The following is a 20,611-nucleotide window of genomic DNA, read 5'->3' as shown; positions in this document are numbered from 1 at the left end:
CCAGAAGATTCACAAACACAAATAAATCTTTCAATTTTTTCACATTTGCACAATTCTGGCAACTCCATCGCAAAAAGTGCCTTAACAACACGGTCCGAAGCTTAAATGCACCTTTACAACGCATTCTTTCACCATGCAAGTCATTACAGTGACTTGGCTTAAAGAAAGATTTATTGGACTGATGTTGGATTTTAAGTCCAACACGTTCCCTACCGTTGCGCAGACTGTAGTTGGAATATTAAATTATACTATTCCAAAGTCCTGCGCTTTGCCTGAGGGAAGTGATTATAATGACTTGTTTGGTAAATGAATGTGTAGTAAAGATGCATTTGTGGTTCGGATCAAATTGTTAAAGCAGGCGTGGTAAAAGCCTGCGTAGTTCCGACATATAACTGAAATTAAGTCACTGATTTTTTGTAGGATGTTTAGAAGTTCACATTTTGAACTTGCTAATGATTCAACTCCACCCAAAATGTGAAATGAACATGAACTTCAGTATCTACAATATCTTGGTCAATTGAAAGCTATATGTGATTGCGACATATCCACCTGCTTCACTAGGAAATGTATACTAGGAAAATGCATACTGCTTGCTTTTGAGATTCCATACAGGTCTCCCAATAAAACTTCACTGTACATTACAATTCAGATTTCGCTTGGCATTGTGTACATCCCACAAAGGAAAATCATTTATTCTTGTATGGATTTGTTTTGATCCTACTAGAATTCTTTGGGGCACCTTACAATTTACTGTTAATAGGCAATATATATAATTTTTTTTGTAATTTTTTTTTATTGTTTTTCTTACATACAAACAAAAGAGATGGCAGAAATGACAATTCATACTTTAACAGTTGAAGGAAAATTTATACAGGACATAACGCGAAGACTACACTAAAACAAAGAATAAGAAAAAGGAAGGCAATATGGAAGAAGATAGGATTTAGAAAAACGAAAGTAGGAAAAGAAAAAAATACAAAAAGACAAGGTTCATCCTATCCAATCCATAATAGGGGCCCAGATTTTCTGGCCGAACTCACGTCTTCTGCGACCGTTTAGTCTATATACTGCTGATTCCATATTATATATTGCCAACAGACGGGCCCTCTAGTTAATATATGTAGGTGGGTCAGGGCTAATCCATTGAGAAGTTATAACCACTCTGAAAACAGACATAGCAATAAGTAAAAAGCCTTCTTCAGCTTTGCTTCGCACTGACGAGTTTTGCCTCTGGTCAACCCCCAAGATCACTAAAATGGGTGTTAAGGTCAGGGGTTTACCGGTAATCTGGACAAGAAAGCTTTCAATATCTTGGATATATTGAGCCAATTTGATACAAGAATAAAACATGTGAATCGTGTTGGCAGCAGGGGTTCCACATCTGCTGCATGAATTCCCCCGGAGACTGGCCATACTGACAAAGCCGGGATCAACGACCTTAGCATCCTTGGTGGCAGATTGTAAGAGGTGTGGTGGTGTGTGACTAAACACCGCGTGTACTGCTATTATTAGGTTTTAGGTCGATGTGGCCACACTAAGAGAGTATGGGACAGCGTTCTTGGTGTTATATATCAAACAGCTGGGTGGTGTGTGGCTAGGTATCACCTACATCGCTAAAGTAGTGCACGGGTCAGTGTGGATTCCTCACCCTATTAGTTTGTCTACCAGTGGAGTGCCAGTAGGGTCAGGTGTGTAGCACTGCTTAATGTATATAGGAATATGTTGATGTTACTCCCACTACATACAGAGGTGTCCCAGGTACTCATCCCCATACGTCGAGTGGATAGTGATAGCGTAACTGTTAGGTTCACAGTTCAACCCACGGTATCTCATCATTAAGACCATGTATGTGGGTACGGAGGCGCTGAACCCATCGCTGTTTGCGTCTTAGTAGTGCGATGTTACTCCAAACTGGGTTAGCTTCCAGGATGGTCCATTCCATCTCATCGCATGAGTGACCTGTTTCAATGAAAGGGTTCGTCATCTTGGTTGCTGTGCGGCCACATCGGATCGTACTTCTATGTTGACTGATCCTGATCTTGGTTTGTCTTGTGGTCATACCAACATATTTCAGTTGGCATGGGCAGGTGCTAATGTACACACAGTTCTTTGTATTGCAGTTTATGTGTGAGCGTTGTTCTCACAGGAAATCTTTGATCTGGAGTGTTTTGGTGTGTTTTGTCGTGGGACAGGAAGTACAGGAACCGCATGGGTAGTGTCCCGACACAGGGGGTAAGTTCCACAGTGTATTTATTTGAGGTCTCTTCTGTCGAGGTCGCGTCTGGACCAGTTGATCCCGTAGATTGGCTGTCCGCTTGAATTCGAATCGTGGTTGCTCGATTTCCCTTGAGCCAGTGTTGAGGATTTTCCAGTTATGTTTTATGATTTTCTTAGTCCTGTTTGACAGTGGTGTAAACATGGTAACACAGGTGATGACATCACTGGTTTGGTGTTGTCTGGTTTCCGGAAGACCTTGGTGGTTGTTATTCCTGGCACGTTTCTTGCCCTTTTAGACAACCTCAGTTGGGTAGTCCCTCTCTTGGAACTTCATGGCGAGGGATTTGGCTTGTTCCTCAAAATCCCAGATGTCACTGCAAACCCTCCGGATCCTGAGGAACTGCCCGTAAGTAAGGTTCTCCCTGAGTGCCTTAGGGTGGTAACTTTTTTAAACTCAGGAGACTGTTGCGATCAGTGGCCTTCTTGAACGTCTTCGTCTGTAGTCTGGCATTCTCAAGGGTGAGCCATAGGTCCAAGAAAGGGGTGGTTTTGTCAGATGATGTCATCATGAAGTGTGAGTGGGGGTTCAGATGGTTAATCCACTCATGGAATTTGATGCAGGTTTCTTCAGTGCAACTCCACAGGATAATGACATCATTGATGTATCTTTTCCAGGTGATGAGATTTTCCTGGAACTGGTTCTTATCCGTGAATATGTGGTTGGCCTCAAAGTGCGCCATGTACAGCCCCGCCAGACTGGGCGCTAAAGTTTTACCCATAGAGGTACCTTGTACCTGGTGGTAGGTAGTGGTCCTGTACATGAAGAAGTTGTTTTTTAGTGCGATGGTGATGCATGCCAGGATAAAGTCAGCCAGAGTGTTGGTCGGGAGATCTGCCTCACTCAAAAGGTTCCCTACTACCTCGAGGGTGGCATCTTGAGGGATGTTGGTGTAGAGGACTTCTACATTGAGGGTAATGAGGAGGTCAATGGCTCTGGTGTTCTCTTCGTTGATTTCCTCAATCAGGATCAGGACCTCACGGGTGTCCTTTAGGCAAGCTGGTGTGGCCTGGACAAGTGGGCGTAGAAAGAAGTCACTGAACTGACTCAGTGGTTCGAGTAACGAGCCGATGCCGGACACGATTGGGTGTCCTGGTGGAGGTATGATGCCCTTATGAATTTTGGTTAGAAGATAAAAGTACAGAGTTATTGGATCCGTGTTCACCAGGAAGGCTGCTTCTTGTGGGGAAATCCAGCCCTCGTTGGCTGCCTCATTCACCATGATCCTGATCTTAGTCTGGAGGTGGTCCGTGGGATCAGTGTTCAATTTCTTGTAGTACTGACTACTACTAAGCTGTCTGAGACATTCCTGTTCATAGTCCTTGATGTCCAGGACCACGATCGCTCCCCCTTTGTCCGCTGGCTTGATTATGATACTTTCATCTTCCGTGAGGGAAGTGATCGCTCGTCGGAGTTTATTTGGTAGATTGTTGAATGTGGGGTTTCTTTCCAGTTCGTTTGCCTCTTTTTGTACCACTTTCTCAAAGGTTAGGACCTCACTCTGTACCATGCCCGCTCAGGGGGTGAATTTGGAGGGGGGGTCTGAGCCCAGAGTCCACTCATTCTGATGTGTCTTTGTCAAGAAAGAAAGATTTCAGGCGTATTTTGCGGAATAGAAGATGCAGTTCCTCGTTCATGCGGAAGTTGTCCTCTTTAGGAGTGGGGACGAAACCTAACCCCATCTCTAGGACCTCTCTTTCGTCCGCGTCGAGTTGCCTCTTGGAAAAGTTCACAATCAGAGTCTTGGATTTGTCATGCTCCTTGTTGTGCGCTGCCTCTCTGCCTCTTTCCACTGGACCTGTTTGTGCCCTCTTCTTCTTCCTCTGCCTCTGCCCCTGCCTCTGCTCTGAAAAGGAGGTGGAGGGTGATGGAAGATTGGTTGTGGGAACCCTTGGTGTGGGCCAGGGTATATTGGGTACCACATTGGTCCCTGTTGGTGAAAAGGTTGGTTCTGGTATCCATACATCGCTGGTTGGGGAGGTGGTTGAAGGAGTCCTTGTTTAGGCCGATTTCTACCCCAGCTGCTGTTGCTCGAGTTGCTGTTAGATGAGCGGTTAGAGTTATTCGAACTGGTGGACCCATCATCAGATAAGGCCCCATCATTGTCAGAGGGTTGGAAATCCTCCTTGGTGTAAGGGTACAGCTTCTCTCTGTCAAATCTTTTGACATCTTTCTGTAGTTTCTGGATTTTCTGTTGGAGGAGGTAGTCTCGGTAATCCGACAGAGGTACCTATGATAATGACGAGCAAGTCGCGGGTACATTTCCACCTGATCTGGCTCCATTCTCGTCTGAAGATCAGGTCGTCGAGAAAAATGCGTGGTGCGGTTCTTACTAGCAGGCCGTTAGGAGCTGTGCTCGCTCTCAAATACTCTGTCATTATGGTGCTGTGTAGAGCGATTTTCACCTGTAGCTTTTTAAGGGAGGCTAGGGAGTTCCAGTCTCCTTGCAAACTGGTTGTGGCCATGTTCCCTTCGTTATCCAATAATGATGGTGTTTTAAGGATTTCTGCCACAATATCATCACCGAAGCCCAATCCTAAAATGTCGCCCATAGTCAATGGAAATCAATGCTGAAATGTAGGATCATTGAGACTACCTCCTCCAACAGAAAATCCAGAAACTACAGAAAGCTGTCAAAAGATTTGACAGAGAGAAGATGTACCCTGACACCAAGGAGGATTTCCAACCCTCTGACAATGATGGGGCATTATCTGATGATGGGTCCACCAGTTCGAATAACTCTAACCGCTCATCTAACAGTAACTCGAGCCACAGCAGCTGGGGTAGAAATCAACCTAAACAAGGACCACTCGACCCACCTCCCTCACCAGAGATGTATGGATACCCAAACCAACCTTTTCACCAGCATATGGTGCATTGTGAGGCCAACCACATATTCACGGATAAGAATCCGTTCCAGGAAAATCTCATCACCTGGAAAAGATACATCAATGACGTCATTATCCTGTGGAGTGGCACTGAAGAAACCTGCATCAAATTCTATGAGTGGATTAACCATCTGAACCCTCACTTACACTTCACAATGACATCATCTGACAAAGCCACCCCTTTCTTGGACCTATGGATCACCCTTGAGAATGCCAGACTACAGACGAAGACGTTCAAGAAGGCCACTGATCGCAACAGTCTCCTGCGTTTTAAAAAATACCACCCTAAGGCACTCAGGGAGAACCTTCCTTATGGGCAGTTGCTCAGGATCCGGAGGAATTGCAGTGACATCCGGGATTTTGAGGAACAAGCCAAATCCCTCGCCATGAATCTCCAAGAGAGGGACTACCCAACTGAGGTCGTCCAGAAAGGCAAGAAACGTGCCAGGAATGACAACCGCCAAGGTCTTCTGGAAACCAGACAACACCAAACCAGTGATGTCATCACCTTTGTTACCACGTTTACACCACTGTCAAACAGGATTAAGAAAATCATAAAATATAACTGGAAAATTCTCAACACTGGCTCAATGAAAACCGAGCAACCACGATTCGCATTCAAGTGGACAGCCAATCTACGGGATCAACTGGTCCAGACGTGACCTCGACAGAAGAGACCTCAAATAAATACACTGTGGAACTTACCCCCTGTGTCGGAACACAACCCATGCAGTTCCTGTACTTCCTGTCCCACGACAAAACACACCAACACACTCCAGATCAAAGATTTCCTGTAGGAACAACGCTCACACACAAACTGCAATTCAAAGAACTGTGTGTACATTATCACCTGCCCATGCCAACTGAGATATATTGGCATGACCACGAGACCAATCAAGATCAGGATCAGTGAACATAGGAGTACGATCCAAAGTGGCCACACAGCAACCAAGATGACAAACTATTTCATTGAAACATGCCACTCATGAGACGAGATGGAATGGACCATCCTGGAAGCTAACCCGGGTTGGAGTAACATCGCACTACTGAGACGCGAACAGCGATGGGTTCATCGCCTCCGTACCCAAATACATGGTCTTAATGATGAGATACCGTGGGTTGAACTGTGAGCCTAACAGTTACACTATCACTATCCACTCGACGTATGAGGATGAGTACCTGGGATACCTCTGTATGTAGTGGGAGTAACAGCAACATATTCCTATATACATTAAGCAGTGCTACACACGTGACCCTACTGGCACTCCACTGGTAGACAAACCAATAGGGTGAGGAATCCACACTGACCCGTGCACTACTTTAGCGATATAGGTGATACCTAGCCACACACCACTGATCTGTTTGATAGATAACACCAAGAACACTGTCCCATACTCTCTTAGTGTGGAGACATCGACCTAAAATCTAATTATAGCAGTGCACGCGATGTTTAGTCACACACCACCACACCTCTTACAATCTGCCACCAAGGACGCTAAGGTCGTGGATCCCGACTTTGCCAGTCTGGCCAACGCTTAATATGCTAGGCATATGCAACACGGTAGTATAGCAGGCGTAGCATTCTAGTGCGCATGCGCAGCCATTGCAATACCTGCGCATGCGCAGACTATCACACTACTTCCCCAGTCATGCTCACTGGAACCACAATGACGGACCCGGAAGAGGGCACCGCCCGCTCGACCAAACAGAACTATATATCAAGGACCGCCTCGCCTCTGCATCTAACATTCGGGCAGGGGCCAGGTCGGGTAGGTGCTAAGACGCACCGGTTATACTTCAAAACCGTGAGTAGACCGTAGTGGACTATGTCCACACTGCCACCGCTTAGTTGATGTAACAGGATAGTGTGACGAGCACTCTCCTCTTTGATCTTTGTTTGGTTCCCCCCCACTAGCCCGTAATGACACGGGTTTCTGGCACCTCAGCTGATGGAACAGTTCTCCATGAAATGTGAGGTGAGATTTAGGGACAGTGATCCACATTGCTTGTATGTATACTGTACTATTCTGTTAATCGCACATGGTGGCACGAACTGAGCGTGTACGGGACCACCCCCTTAGGGCGGGGTAGGATTCATGTACATGTTGCGGCCTCTCTGACTCTTGGCTGTACACCACAATGCACCACCCGCCCAGGGAGGGGCTGGTAGGAAACGTTTGGACTCTAGCTACCAATGCAGATATTGTTTACTATGTGTACTTCAAAATTGGTACGACCCGAGTGGTGGGGGCACTCCAGAAACACCTGTGAGCCCGCCACATTCTGGTCGAAACTCCTGTGAATAGGCACGTATTGCCCTCGTCCGGAGACCCACCCCTTGCTGAAGATAGCACCAATGTCATGTTACTTTGCACAGGAAACAGATAGTGCTTTGCGCATTTGAAAAACAGACACATGCCATATGCCTTTGACTAATGAGCGCATTGTGTCTTTTTATACTCCTCTACCTTTCTCTCTCTATCTAGGTCGTTTTCTAAGAGCCGAATCAACGACTAAGTTGTGGCTGAGCTGGAGTTGTACACAGCGCGAGCCCGTCCTTAACACACGGGGGCCAATACCCCCTCTGCACTTTCTCTTAGCACTGCACTAACTATTTATTATTGGTCCTGAGGAAGTGCCAAGGATCTTTCTGACCGTCTGGACGCGAAACATGTCGACCTGACCATTTCAGTTACCTAGGGCACTTTACAGCCCAAAGACGTAATGCACAACCTATTGGTTTTTTAGCATGGCAAAGGGACCAACACAGTAATAAACCTTATTCGGTACCCTTTAGCCATTCATCAAACGGCTGTTCTCTTAAAAGATATCTGCCAAAGTGACCCTTCGGGGGACCCGTTGGGCATTCCAGTGCCGGCCAAACGAGTTGCAAATGCCCGATAATTAAGCATGACACCTCTCGGGGTGTGTGAGGGCAACAAGAGACACAGTGTGTTCTCCCCCTTACATAGTGGATCCTAGACCTAGACTTAACATGATTCTCTTTCAGTTCTAACACGTTTCTCTTCTTTCCTCTTTGTGTGAGGGTGACCCTTTAGCACCCACACCAATGAAACAGTGACCCCCTTATTTGGTTTAACTTCTTTAAAATGTTACCATTCCTACTTTACCACCCATTTGGCCATTCTTTCCTTCACATGATTGGTCTGTGTGGTGGTGTGGAGAGCCCAAACAGGGAAAGTAGGGTAACTGGATTTCCATCCCACACACACATAGTTTCTGTGCTGCACTCTTGTCCTAGAAGGCTTGTACTCTAGTTTAGCTTTAGTTCCCATTTTCAGACTGTGAACCCAGAAGATTCACAAACACAAATAAATCTTTCAATTTTTTCACATTTGCACAATTCTGGCAACTCCATCGCAAAAAGTGCCTTAACAACACGGTCCGAAGCTTAAATGCACCTTTACAACGCATTCTTTCACCATGCAAGTCATTACAGTGACTTGGCTTAAAGAAAGATTTATTGGACTGATGTTGGATTTTAAGTCCAACACTTTCCCTACCGTTGCGCAGACTGTAGTTGGAATATTAAATTATACTATTCCAAAGTCCTGCGCTTTGCCTGAGGGAAGTGATTATAATGACTTGTTTGGTAAATGAATGTGTAGTAAAGATGCATTTGTGGTTCGGATCAAATTGTTAAAGCAGGCGTGGTAAAAGCCTGCGTAGTTCCGACATATAACTGAAATTAAGTCACTGATTTTTTGTAGGATGTTTAGAAGTTCACATTTTGAACTTGCTAATGATTCAACTCCACCCAAAATGTGAAATGAACATGAACTTCAGTATCTACAATATCTTGGTCAATTGAAAGCTACATGTGATTGCGACATATCCACCTGCTTCACTAGGAAATGTATACTAGGAAAATGCATACTGCTTGCTTTTGAGATTCCATACAGGTCTCCCAATAAAACTTCACTGTACATTACAATTCAGATTTCGCTTGGCATTGTGTACATCCCACAAAGGAAAATCATTTATTCTTGTATGGATTTGTTTTGATCCTACTAGAAATCTTTGGGGCACCTTACAATTTACTGTTAATAGGCAATATATATATTTTTTTTTTGTAATTTTTTTTTATTGTTTTTCTTACATACAAACAAAAGAGATGGCAGAAATGACAATTCATACTTTAACAGTTGAAGGCAAATTTATACAGGACATAACGCGAAGTCTACACTAAAACAAAGAATAAGAAAAAGGAAGGCAATATGGAAGAAGATAGGATTTAGAAAAACGAAAGTAGGAAAAGAAAAAAATACAAAAAGACAAGGTTCATCCTATCCAATCCATAATAGGGGCCCAGATTTTCTGGCCGAACTCACGTCTTCTGCGACCCTTTAGTCTATATACTGCTGATTCCATATTATATATTGCCAACAGACGGGCCCTCTAGTTAATATATGTAGGTGGGTCAGGGCTAATCCATTGAGAAGTTATAACCACTCTGAAAACAGACATAGCAATAAGTAAAAAGCCTTCTTCAGCTTTGCTTCGCACTGACGAGTTTTGCCTCTGGTCAACCCCCAAGATCACTAAAATGGGTGTTAAGGTCAGGGGTTTACCGGTAATCTGGACAAGAAAGGTTTCAATATCTTGGATATATTGAGCCAATTTGATACAAGAATAAAACATGTGAATCGTGTTGGCAGCAGGGGTTCCACATCTGCTGCATGAATTCACCCGGAGACTGGACCATTTCAAAATTTTCTCAGGAGTATGATACAAATCAAATATTGACATATAGTGTTGGGCCCTAAGACTACCAGTTATTACAACCTGATTAGCGAGTTCAAGAGAGATTGCCAAATCGGTACCTTCTTGTCCAAATTTCCTATCCCACTTGTCATTTTGAAGGCTTAAATCATCCGGGAGGTCAGAGATGAGTGCTTGATAAATTAACCCAATTCTGGACCTTTTCTCTATAAGCCCTACAAGAGGAATTTTCTCAAACTTTCCAGCTCCAGAGATTGCTAACTTCGACAGATAACTCCTTATTTGTAGGAACTTAAAAAAGTACCTAGAAGGGAGACCAAACTTTTCTCTGAGGTCAGAAAAAGAGACTAATTGACCCTCAGAAAAGAAGTCGCCCAGTACAATAACCCCTAGATTGACCCAGTTGAAGGTGATTGGATCCAAAAAGATTGGAGGCAGTAAACCGTATGAGAGAAGGGGGGGTATATGCATTGATATTAGATATGCCAAACCGTCGTCGAACCTTTTTCCAGACTGAGTGTACAGATTGAATAACCTTGAATTTCGTTTTCTTATAGTAGCTTGGTTCAATTTTTCTGACTAAGCAATTACGAGCCTCCTCTCCAAGTAGAATTTCAAAAATTGTTGGCCTGGCAAATTCAGGCACCACTGTCTTACCCCCAGATAATAGTGGTCCAATTTGCTGTAAAAGTGCAGACCAATGATATAGCATTAAGGAAGGTAAACCCCACCCACCTCTTCATCTAGGAATTATCAGCCATTTGGAAGCCCTTCTAGCTTTATGATAGCCCCAGAAAAATCTCAAACAAACCCTTTCTGCACTAGAGATGAGTTGCACTGGAAATTCGATAGGGATGGTCCTAAATAGGTATACAAATTTTGGGAATATGGACATTTTTAGGACATTAGAGCGGCCGTGGAATGAAAGGTGCATGTGGTCTAGTCTCTCAAGAGTCTTATTCACTTCTTTAATGATGGGTAATAAATTGATTTCTGGTATTTTCTCTACTGAGGGGGTGATCTTCACCCCCAAATAAGTTGCAACCGAAGCCACTAAAAGTCCTGTAGGTTTTGCAAAGTCTGAATGTATAATTTGGGTTTTATTAACGTTAAGACAATAACCGGAGACTGCACCAAATTGCTTAGCTGCATCATAGACTGCTGGGAGAGCAAAGCAAACGTCCTTAGTGAAGATGGCAATGTCGTCGGCGTAAGCTAAAGTTTTATAAGACACTCCGTTGACAATGGCCGCCTGTATCGCCATATTTTTATCCAATTTACTCAAGAAGGGATCAATATAAATCGAAAATAGAAGCGGAGAGCAGGGACACCCTTGACGGGTTCCTCTGCTGATCAAAAAAGAGCGAGACTCTTGACCTGAGATACGGACAGAGGCCTCGGGGGAGATGTATAGAGCTTGTATGGCTAAGATGAATTTCTGTGAGAATCCCTTAAATTTTAGAAGTTGCCATAAAAAGCCCCAAGAGACCCTGTCGAACACCTTTTCGGCGTCCAACAGGATCATTGCCAGAGGTTGTTTACAGGCTTGAGCCCAATCGAATAGAGCAATTGCCCGTCTTATATGATCTGATGTGTCACGACCAGACACGAAACCGTGCTGGCGAATAGAAACTAAAGGGGCAATGACATTTCCTAATCTTAGTGCGATAATTTTAGCATAGATTTTGCTATCAGCACAAATTAGGGAGATTGGTCTATACGAAGAGGGGCTAGTCTCTGGCTTGTCTTTCTTTCTAAAGACTACAATGGTGGTCTTATGCCATGAATCAGGGGTACTGCCATTCTGGGCAAGTGCAAAAAGGGATACCATCTCCCCTAATAGAACTTGCCTGAATGTTCAATAGAATTCAAGGGGTAATAAATTAGGGCCAGCGGACTTCCCTGCTGCCAGTGAGGCAATCGCTAGCTCCAACTCTTCCCTAGTTATAGGGGAGGAGAGTACTTCTGATTGTTCAAATGAGACCTTAGATGTTATGTAGTCGCACAGAAATTCCTGACCCAGTTGGCTGCATCGTCCTCTTCAATGTCTGAGGCATAGAGCGTCCTATAGAACTCTTGAAACACCTCCAAGACCTTACCTGGTTGGTCCTGAATCTGATCTTTTTTATCTTTAATACATCTTATTTGATTCGAGACTCCCTTATATTGTAATCTTTTGGCCAAAAGTTTGCCTGAGTTTTCGCCGAATTCATAGATGTCTGATTTATACTGGATGAACTTAACGGCAAGTTCCTCTCCGAAGTGTTGGTGAATTCTGTTTCTGACAATAGCTATCTGGCGTTGGCATTTCTCTTTTTGAGGCAGATCTCCAATAACTCGAATGAGCTCTTCCTCTACTTCACGAAGTTGATTGATCAACTGATTGATACTTTCCCTAATCACCTTCTGGCAATGTAGAGAAAAGCTGAGAGTCTCCCCCCTCACAGCTGCCTTGAAGGTATCCCAGACTGTTAACTCGGAAGCAGTACCCTTGTTTGTCTGAAAAAAGTCTATTGTCCAATTTGACATATATATACAATACTCTTGGTCATGTAATAGTTTGCGTTCAAACGTCCAAGTTGCCATAACTGGTTTTGGACCACTGAGTGATAATTGTAAAATTAACGGATTATGATCCGAAATAACACGGGGGTATAGCTCGCAGCTGGTCCCTTCGAGGATCGGATCGGACACAAAGAAATAGTCTAGACGTCTAAATTAGCTATGAGGAGCGGAGAAGAAAGTAAAGCCTGGTTCAGTCGGGCGCAATCTTTGCCAGTCATCTATCAAAGCATGTTCGTGGCAGAGCCCATGAATAGCTTTGAAGGTCCTGACCTTTCTTCCTGAGTAGGGGGTAATACTGTTCATATCAAAGTTAGAGTTCAAATGAATATTAGAATCCCCACATAAGACTTTGGTAGAGGGCCACGAGGCAAGTTCAATACTCAGGAAATTTAATATGGAGGGATCGTCAAGATTGGAGCCATAAAGAGAACATATAGTATAAGATGATCCCTTAATTAAAATGTCAGCTATTGCCCAGCGACCTACATTATCCACCAGTACTTGCTTTGTAGTATAGATACCTTGCCTGGCCAGTATGGCTACTCCCCTAATAGTTGTAGTTTGGGCAGAGCAGGCAATCAGATCAAGACCGACTTCCTTCAACCAGGCGCGATTGTTCCAAGAAACGTGAGTCTCCTGCAAGCAAAGTAAATCTATATCCCAATGCCTGATAAGTTTAGCTAGAATGCCCCGCTTCCTTCTGTCATTTAAACCGCAACAGTTCAAAGAACCAATTTGAATAAAATTGTGTCTAGCCATCATCTAACAAGGCTCTCAAGACCTGCCCTATTGCATCTAGAGTGAAGTAAATCAAGTGTTGTTTGAAAACATTTTCGTGATGTCTGCCATATTTATTTTTGAAAAAAACAATTTGTGCCCACCCCCCACAGCCCCCCTAAAACTTCCCCCCGACCCTCCCTTCGCGCTGAGAGTCTTCCCACCCCATAACCCACCCCTTCTCTTCCTCATCATCGAGGCGTGGGAACCGAAGATCCCTTGTGATGTAGAGCTGGAAGCCTCACTCTCACGCTGTTATACACTGCAAAAATTAGCTTGAAAAAAAAAAAAAAAAAGAAAGAAAGAAAGAAAGGTGGAAAAAGAAGAGAGTAAAAAAGCCTGCGTAGTTCCAACATATAACTGAAATTAAGTCACTGATTTTTTGTAGGATGTTTAGAAGTTCACATTTTGAACTTGCTAATGATTCAACTCCACCCAAAATGTGAAATGAACATGAACTTCAGTATCTACAATATCTTGGTCAATTGAAAGCTACATGTGATTGCGACATATCCACCTGCTTCAGTAGGAAATGTATACTAGGAAAATGCATACTGCTTGCTTTTGAGATTCCATACAGGTCTCCCAATAAAACTTCACTGTACATTACAATTAAGATTTCGCTTGGCATTGTGTACATCCCACAAAGGAAAATCATTTATTCTTGTATGGATTTGTTTTGATCCTACTAGAATTCTTTGGGGCACCTTACAATTTATTTAGAAAGGCAGCGACCAAAAAGTATTTGACATCTTGGTGTTTTTTAAACATTTGATATCACATCATGTTTTGGCTTCCCCTAGATCCAGAAGGTTAAACAGGTATTGGCAAATACAAGAGCTCTGTTGTTGGTGGGCAGTTGTGTGCTTTGCCAGTGCTTGTTTGTTTTGTTATAGTTTTTGAAAAATGTTATTGTTGGGGGAGCTGCCTGGATGTTGACAATACAATTAACAACAGTTTCCTAAAGGGAAAATAGTTTTTTGATTCTCAAAAAACACACATTACCATGGTAGTCCCTGGCATTGAAGGTAACTACTTTGTGTGTGCATGTGCTCCTTGTATATGAGCAGAATTATGTGGCTAACAGTAAAGTTAGCCAGTGGCTGAAGTGGACTGACCCATTGCCCCATGATGCAGGTTGTAATGGGTGGAAGAAACACGTGAATGGCAGAACAGACCAATGGATGAAGAGGCTGGCTGAAAGCCAAGCCACTCATAACTAATTATTGTACATTTATGCGTACCTTTACTAAAATCAAATGTTCATGGCTAACACCAGACCTACAAATGCCCTCCTTGCTGTTTAGCCAAACAAATGTAAACTACTTGACAAATAAAAGAGCAGTAACCTTCTGGCGTTTGTCTTCCAACACTCACCAAAGGCTGAAAAAGTACCAAAAGCTATGCACTTCAGTGGACCTCACACTATTTTTCTTTGTGTTGCTGAACTCACTCTGGGATCTCTGGGGGTGCTGCTGTTCCAGCTGCACCTCTGGTTCCAGTGGCACTGTGTTCTTGAGTACAGTGCCTACCTACCAAGAACAATTTGATACAGTGGATCAGCTGGAGATAATATATACATGAGTAGGAACTACTGTGGCTTTTCATTCTTAGAAGGTGTATTTACCCCTGATAGAGGGCACCTTCCATCTCTACCTTAGAGCCGCTGTCCTTCCCTACATCACAAATAGTTAGAATGTTTGGATAATATACATTTATTGTTCTCCTGTAACAGCTGCTCTTGTGACTCTAAAAGAATGTCAAATATGATGTAACACTTATGTACATGCTACAAATTAAGGAAAATATTCCTCTCTTGACATTGTTTCTCTTCACTGTTACAGAGGATTTCACACCAGTTCAGCGCAGACCTCCTCCACCACCAACAATAGTAAGGAAGTTTCCACCCTACCACGGCTTTGGCTCTGAAGAGGATTCCCTCTGCTCGTGCTTGAGCATGGTCCCCAAACCACCCCAGAAAGACTTCAGAAAGTTCATGGAGAAAGACAGGTATGTTCAGCAGGAGCTGTTTCAAATACCACTCTAATCCCAGGACAGGTCTGCTGGTCACCAGCAATGGGAACCTATGGAAATATTTCTAGAGCCAACATGGGTGCTGATTGCTTGGTTCATCTCCTATTTTCCTGTTATTGTCAATTGGGACAAATGATAAACATATTGCTTTGAAGTGGGTGACTTTTCTAAATAAATAGTGCATGGATTGCCCCTTCGATGGAGACAGCTTTCCCTTAAAGCCTGCCTTGGGAGAGCCAGCACCCAGTGAGTATACTGTCAGTGACATCTTTTCTCAGCTGCAGTGGTGGATGGACCAACATACCGATGACCATACGCTGGGCTACTTTGGGGTGGCTCAGCTGATTGTTAGGGTGGTAGAGCATGTTCACTAATCACAAGAGACTTAGGGCCCGATTCACAGAACTAACTTAAGACAAAATCCTAAACTTACTACCATTTTCGTATTCACAGAAGGCACTTACTCATTTTGGTATTCACAGAAGACACTTACTCACTTCGGTATTCACAGAAGTTAGGAGTCCTAACTTTAGGACTCCTAAATGCCTTCTGTGAAAACCGAAAGTCTTAAAATTAGGATTTTTCTCAGTTTAGGAGTCCTAAAGTTAGGACTCCTAACTTTACTACTACTAAACTGAGAAAAATCCTAATTTTAAGGCTTTCCGTATTCACAGAAAGCATTTAGGAGTCCTAAAGTTAGGAGTCCTAACTTTACTACTACTAAATTGAGAAAAATCCTTATTTTAAGACTTTCGGTATTCACAGAAGGCATTTAGAAGTCCTAAAGTTAGGAGTCCTAACTATACTAATACTAAACTGAGAAAAATCCTAATTTGAAGGTTTTCGGTATTCACAGAAGGCATTTAGGAGTCCTAAAGTTAGGAGTCCTAACTTTACTACTACTAAATTGAGAAAAATCCTAATTTTAAGACTTTCGATATTCACAGAAGGCATTTAGGAGTCCTAAAGTTAGGAGTCCTAACTATACTACTACTAAACTGAGAAATATCCTAATTTTAAGACTTTCGGTATTCACAGAAGGCATTTAGGAGTCCTAAAGTTAGGAGTCCTAACTATACTAATACTAAACTGAGAAAAATCCTAATTTGAAGGTTTTCGGTATTCACAGAAGGCATTTAGGAGTCCTAAAGTTAGGAGTCCTAACTTTACTACTACTAAATTGAGAAAAATCCTAATTTTAAGACTTTCGGTATTCACAGAAGGCATTTAGGAGTCCTAAAGTTAGGAGTCCTAACTATACTACTACTAAACTGAGAAATATCCTAATTTTAAGACTTTCGGTATTCACAGAAGGCATTTAGGAGTCCTAAAGTTAGGACTCCTAACTTCTGTGAATACCGAAATGAGTAAGTGCCTTCTGTGAATACCAAAATGAGTAAGTGCCTTCTGTGAATACCAAAATGGTAGTAAGTTTAGGATTTTTTCTTAAGTTAGTTCTGTGAATCGGGCCCTTAGGGTTTAGAGGATTGGGAAAGTTCTGCAAATATATAGTTTTGCTGTAGACTTTATCTCTGCCATATTGACAACAAGGTCCAAATGAAGCACATATTCACTTGAACCTCAGGATGACTTAATACACGTGGCACTGAATCTTTACCTTACCACCTGTGCTAAAACAATAAATCCCTTCATTCTCCCCTTCTAACAACACCTAAGTACCTTTCTTTTTTAAGTTTAAAAATTATATCATGACAAATCAGTGAAAAAGATGCCTTCAATATATGAAGACAATGTATAATCAGTACAGTAAATAAAATAATAAAGAATGAGAAAAAATGTATTAAACAACAAATCTATGATAGTCACAAAAAATCAGAACGATTATCTTACTAATGATCAAATGTATACAGGACCAGCTTTTTAAACAATTTTGTGAACAGGGATAGCGAAAGGAGGGAGGGAATATGTGAAATAAAGACATTGGGCACAATTCACAAATTTTGTTTTAGAGCTGAAGTTTAAGCTTAGATCCGAAGTTTAAGTTTAGACTTGAAGTCTAACTTCAGACCTGAAGTCTAACTTCAGACCAGAAGTCTAAGTTTAGACCAGAAGTCTAAGTTTAGACCTGAAATCTAGCTTTAGACCTTAAGTCTAAGTTTAGATTCCAGGTCTAAACTTAGGCTTAAGGCCTAAGTTTAGACTTCAGGTCTAAACTTGGACTTCAGGTCTAAGTATACTTTGTGAATAGGGCCCACTGTCAACGTAAGTGCAATATAATAATTATTAACCAATGAAGATCAAAAAACTAAGTTATTATAGGAAGACGTAATATAACAGTAACTAATATCATAGGTAAATATATAACCATAAAAGAGAATTGAAGCATTTAAGGAGGTTTAATGTTTTGAGATCGCAATTGCTGCCTATTAGTAGAATGTTGACTGGAATTATTAAGAAATAGCATCATAGGTTGCTAAGCTAAATCTCTATGGATGGAAATAAGTGAAGAGCTGGCAAGTGCTTTATAGAAATTGCGGTTGTAGCAAACTGCATACCACCATGCAGGAAATGTAGAGGTACACTTCCAATTGATAGAGATCTGTTGAAAGGCAACGATCAACAAAGGTCTGACCATTTTATTATTAGTAAAGTTGAGCACTAATTGTCTGCCAACTGTCTAAACTGTAGAGGTTATGCTAAATGGATTAAAAAATTTAAACATTTGCATAGTTTGATTCCAGACACGAAAACAACATATGCATCGATTCACTATATGTGCAATCGCAAGACCAACGGATAGCTTCAGCAGCATTGGAAAGCTTTGACAATGAAACGGAAGTAAAATGTAGTCTGTTATATGGAAACATAATGCTTGAGTCTAATTGACCACTCTTGAGGTTTTATGAAGTTTGGGACATAATTTATTATAGCCTTAGAGCCTGACGTAGTGGGCTCTACTGGTCATTAAAGGCCCAAACCAAAGGCGAGGGCCTTTAACAATGGAACAGGCATTTAATGGCTGGTGGAGCTCCCTCGAAGGGCTCCAAGGCTATTAGATAATTCCACCCCTAGAGGGCAGAATGTTATAATTTGTAAAAACAAAGGCCTCTTGGAGCCCGAAGGGGTATAAATACCCTTGGGCTCCGAGAGGCCTTTGTTCACAGCAATAGCTGTCAAATGGAAAAAAAAAACATTGTGATGTTGCTCTCTGGGCTTCTTTCAGCCAGTAGAAGCCCAGAGCACTCCATTGTCTTTAATGGAGCGTTCAACATTCCTATGCTCTAATACAGAGAAAAGTTAACTATGTGTGGCCTAACTCATTCTCTCAAAGGGACTCTAATGAGCTTTTTGCACTTGAAGTCCCGGAAGAAGATAAAAACTTGTAAATAAAGGATGCTTTAGGGTTAGAAGATAAAAATGAAAAGCAAAGGATGATGAGAATGGAGTTGATTAGTAATATCAGCATTATCAGAAAAAGTATTAAAAATTATATTAAGTAAAGAAGTACATCTATTGTGAAAGGATATATTACAGTTGATTGTTTTTGTTTATTTAGTAAAGGAGAAAGGTGCTTCATCAGCAAATAAATAACTAATCCAAGCTATAACTTTCTCTCTCCATGTTATCCAAAACATAGGTATGTTGTTAAGCTTAATAAGGTTATTATACCAAATGGGCTTCTGGAGGAAGTATTATGGTGTAAGTGATTTCGAGAAGAATGTGGTGCTAGTATTTTAACAACATCTGAAAATTGATGATGTTAAGTTAAGTGGATGTGAGGAAAGAGAAATAAATTCCTGAAAACTAAAGGGATGAATTAAAGATCTTTCTATATCTAATCAAAATGGTGAAAAGGGAGATGAAGTCTTAATTAATCAAAAAGATGCTTATAGAAGATAGAAGGCCTTGTGATTTTCTTTAAGGTCAGGTACATTGACACCACCTTTGTTTTTAATTCTTTTATGTTTGGATAAAGGTATATGGGACTTCTTTTTATTCTGTGAAAACTTTCAAAGGAGTGAATCAATTATTCTGAAAAATGTTCTAGGAATATGAACCGGGAACATAGAAACAGCATAAAGAATTATAAGGGAAGTCACCATTTTAATTAAATCTAAACAACCCTGCCAAGATAAAAATAGAGGGTGCCAAAGAGAAATCAGTAATTCAGATTTAAGAAGAAAACATGTAAGATTAATGGATAATGAGTTAGTAATTGAATTGGTAAACCAAATCCCTAAATGTTTCATTTTTGTGGCATTCCATCATGTGACTCCCAAACATTCAAATAATTGTTTATTACAGTATTTATTTAAGGAAAGCATTTCTGTTTTATCTGATTTAGTTTTGTATACTGAAACAAATGAAAAAGTAAAAATCTTATTGGACAGCTGGCAGAGATACTTCGGGATTTGAAACAAAATGAAAAATGTCATCTTCATATGACAAAGGAATGAAATGATGGGCATCATATTGAAAAGCTGAAATTAATAAAAATAAATTAATTGTAGAATGAAATGGTTCTATTGCTAGGGTGAACAATAATGGGGATAATAGACAGCCTTGCCACACACCTCTTTGGAGAGTGACATAGTTGGAGGTATTTCCATTAGCTATCACAAGGGCTTTAGGAGAATTGCAGAAAAGGTATATTAATGAGATAATTTTATGCCCAAATCATAAGAATGTAGGACTTTAGCAAGAAACCCCAATCAAGTCTATCAAAAGCTTTTTCTGCATCAAAGTTGATAGTAACAAAAGGGTATTTAAGGATAGATGCTTTACTTAAGGCACTAAAAGCTTGTTCAGGATCAATTAACTATGGTAAAAAGGAGTTTAATCGTAAGCAAAGATTTTGGCAAAGGTTTTATAGTCAACGTTAACTAATAATATTGGTATGTAATTTTTGCTTAAGGTAGGAACTTTTACCTTGTATGTATGAGACAAATAGCTGATTTTGAAACGTACCTTTAGTTGAGTTGGTAGATGAGAATAAAGCTAACATTTTTAGCAATTGTATGTTGGAGAAGTGAGAGTATAATTCAACAGAGAAACCCTTGGGACCAAGTGCCTTACCCTTCTTTGGCAAGTTAATTACAGAGATAATTTCATGAAGAAATGTATCTTGTTCTAAAATAGAAAAACCTATATTAGGATTAGTTGATTTGTTAATAGAATTTAAAAGGAATCAACATGTGATTCTAAACGAGCGGATAATGGGGCATATGAATTCTTATACAACTGTATAAATTCTCCAAGAATATCAGTATCTCTATATATTGGGAGACCTTGACTAGTATGTAAAGATTCTATCTTGGTATGTTCTTTCCTAATTTAAGATAATTTGCCAGAAATGTTCCCACTTTAT

At 41.3% G+C, this 20,611-nt stretch overlaps 1 protein-coding gene across 1 annotated transcript in view; it reads left to right on the top strand.

The window, feature by feature from the left end:
- Window positions 1-20,611, top strand: part of EFHC2 (EF-hand domain containing 2) — a 332,355-nt gene that overhangs the window by 147,132 nt on the left and 164,612 nt on the right. The window contains exon 8 of the mRNA XM_085622956.1: window positions 15,093-15,258. Coding sequence (XP_085479082.1) covers window positions 15,093-15,258 — 166 coding nt within the window. The remainder of the gene's footprint in view (window positions 1-15,092; window positions 15,259-20,611) is intronic.

The sequence above is a fragment of the Triturus cristatus genome, chromosome 8 (assembly GCF_964204655.1).
Source record: "Triturus cristatus chromosome 8, aTriCri1.1, whole genome shotgun sequence".
In the NCBI taxonomy this organism is placed as follows: domain Eukaryota; kingdom Metazoa; phylum Chordata; class Amphibia; order Caudata; family Salamandridae; genus Triturus; species Triturus cristatus.
This window is presented reverse-complemented; position numbering and strand designations above follow the sequence as displayed.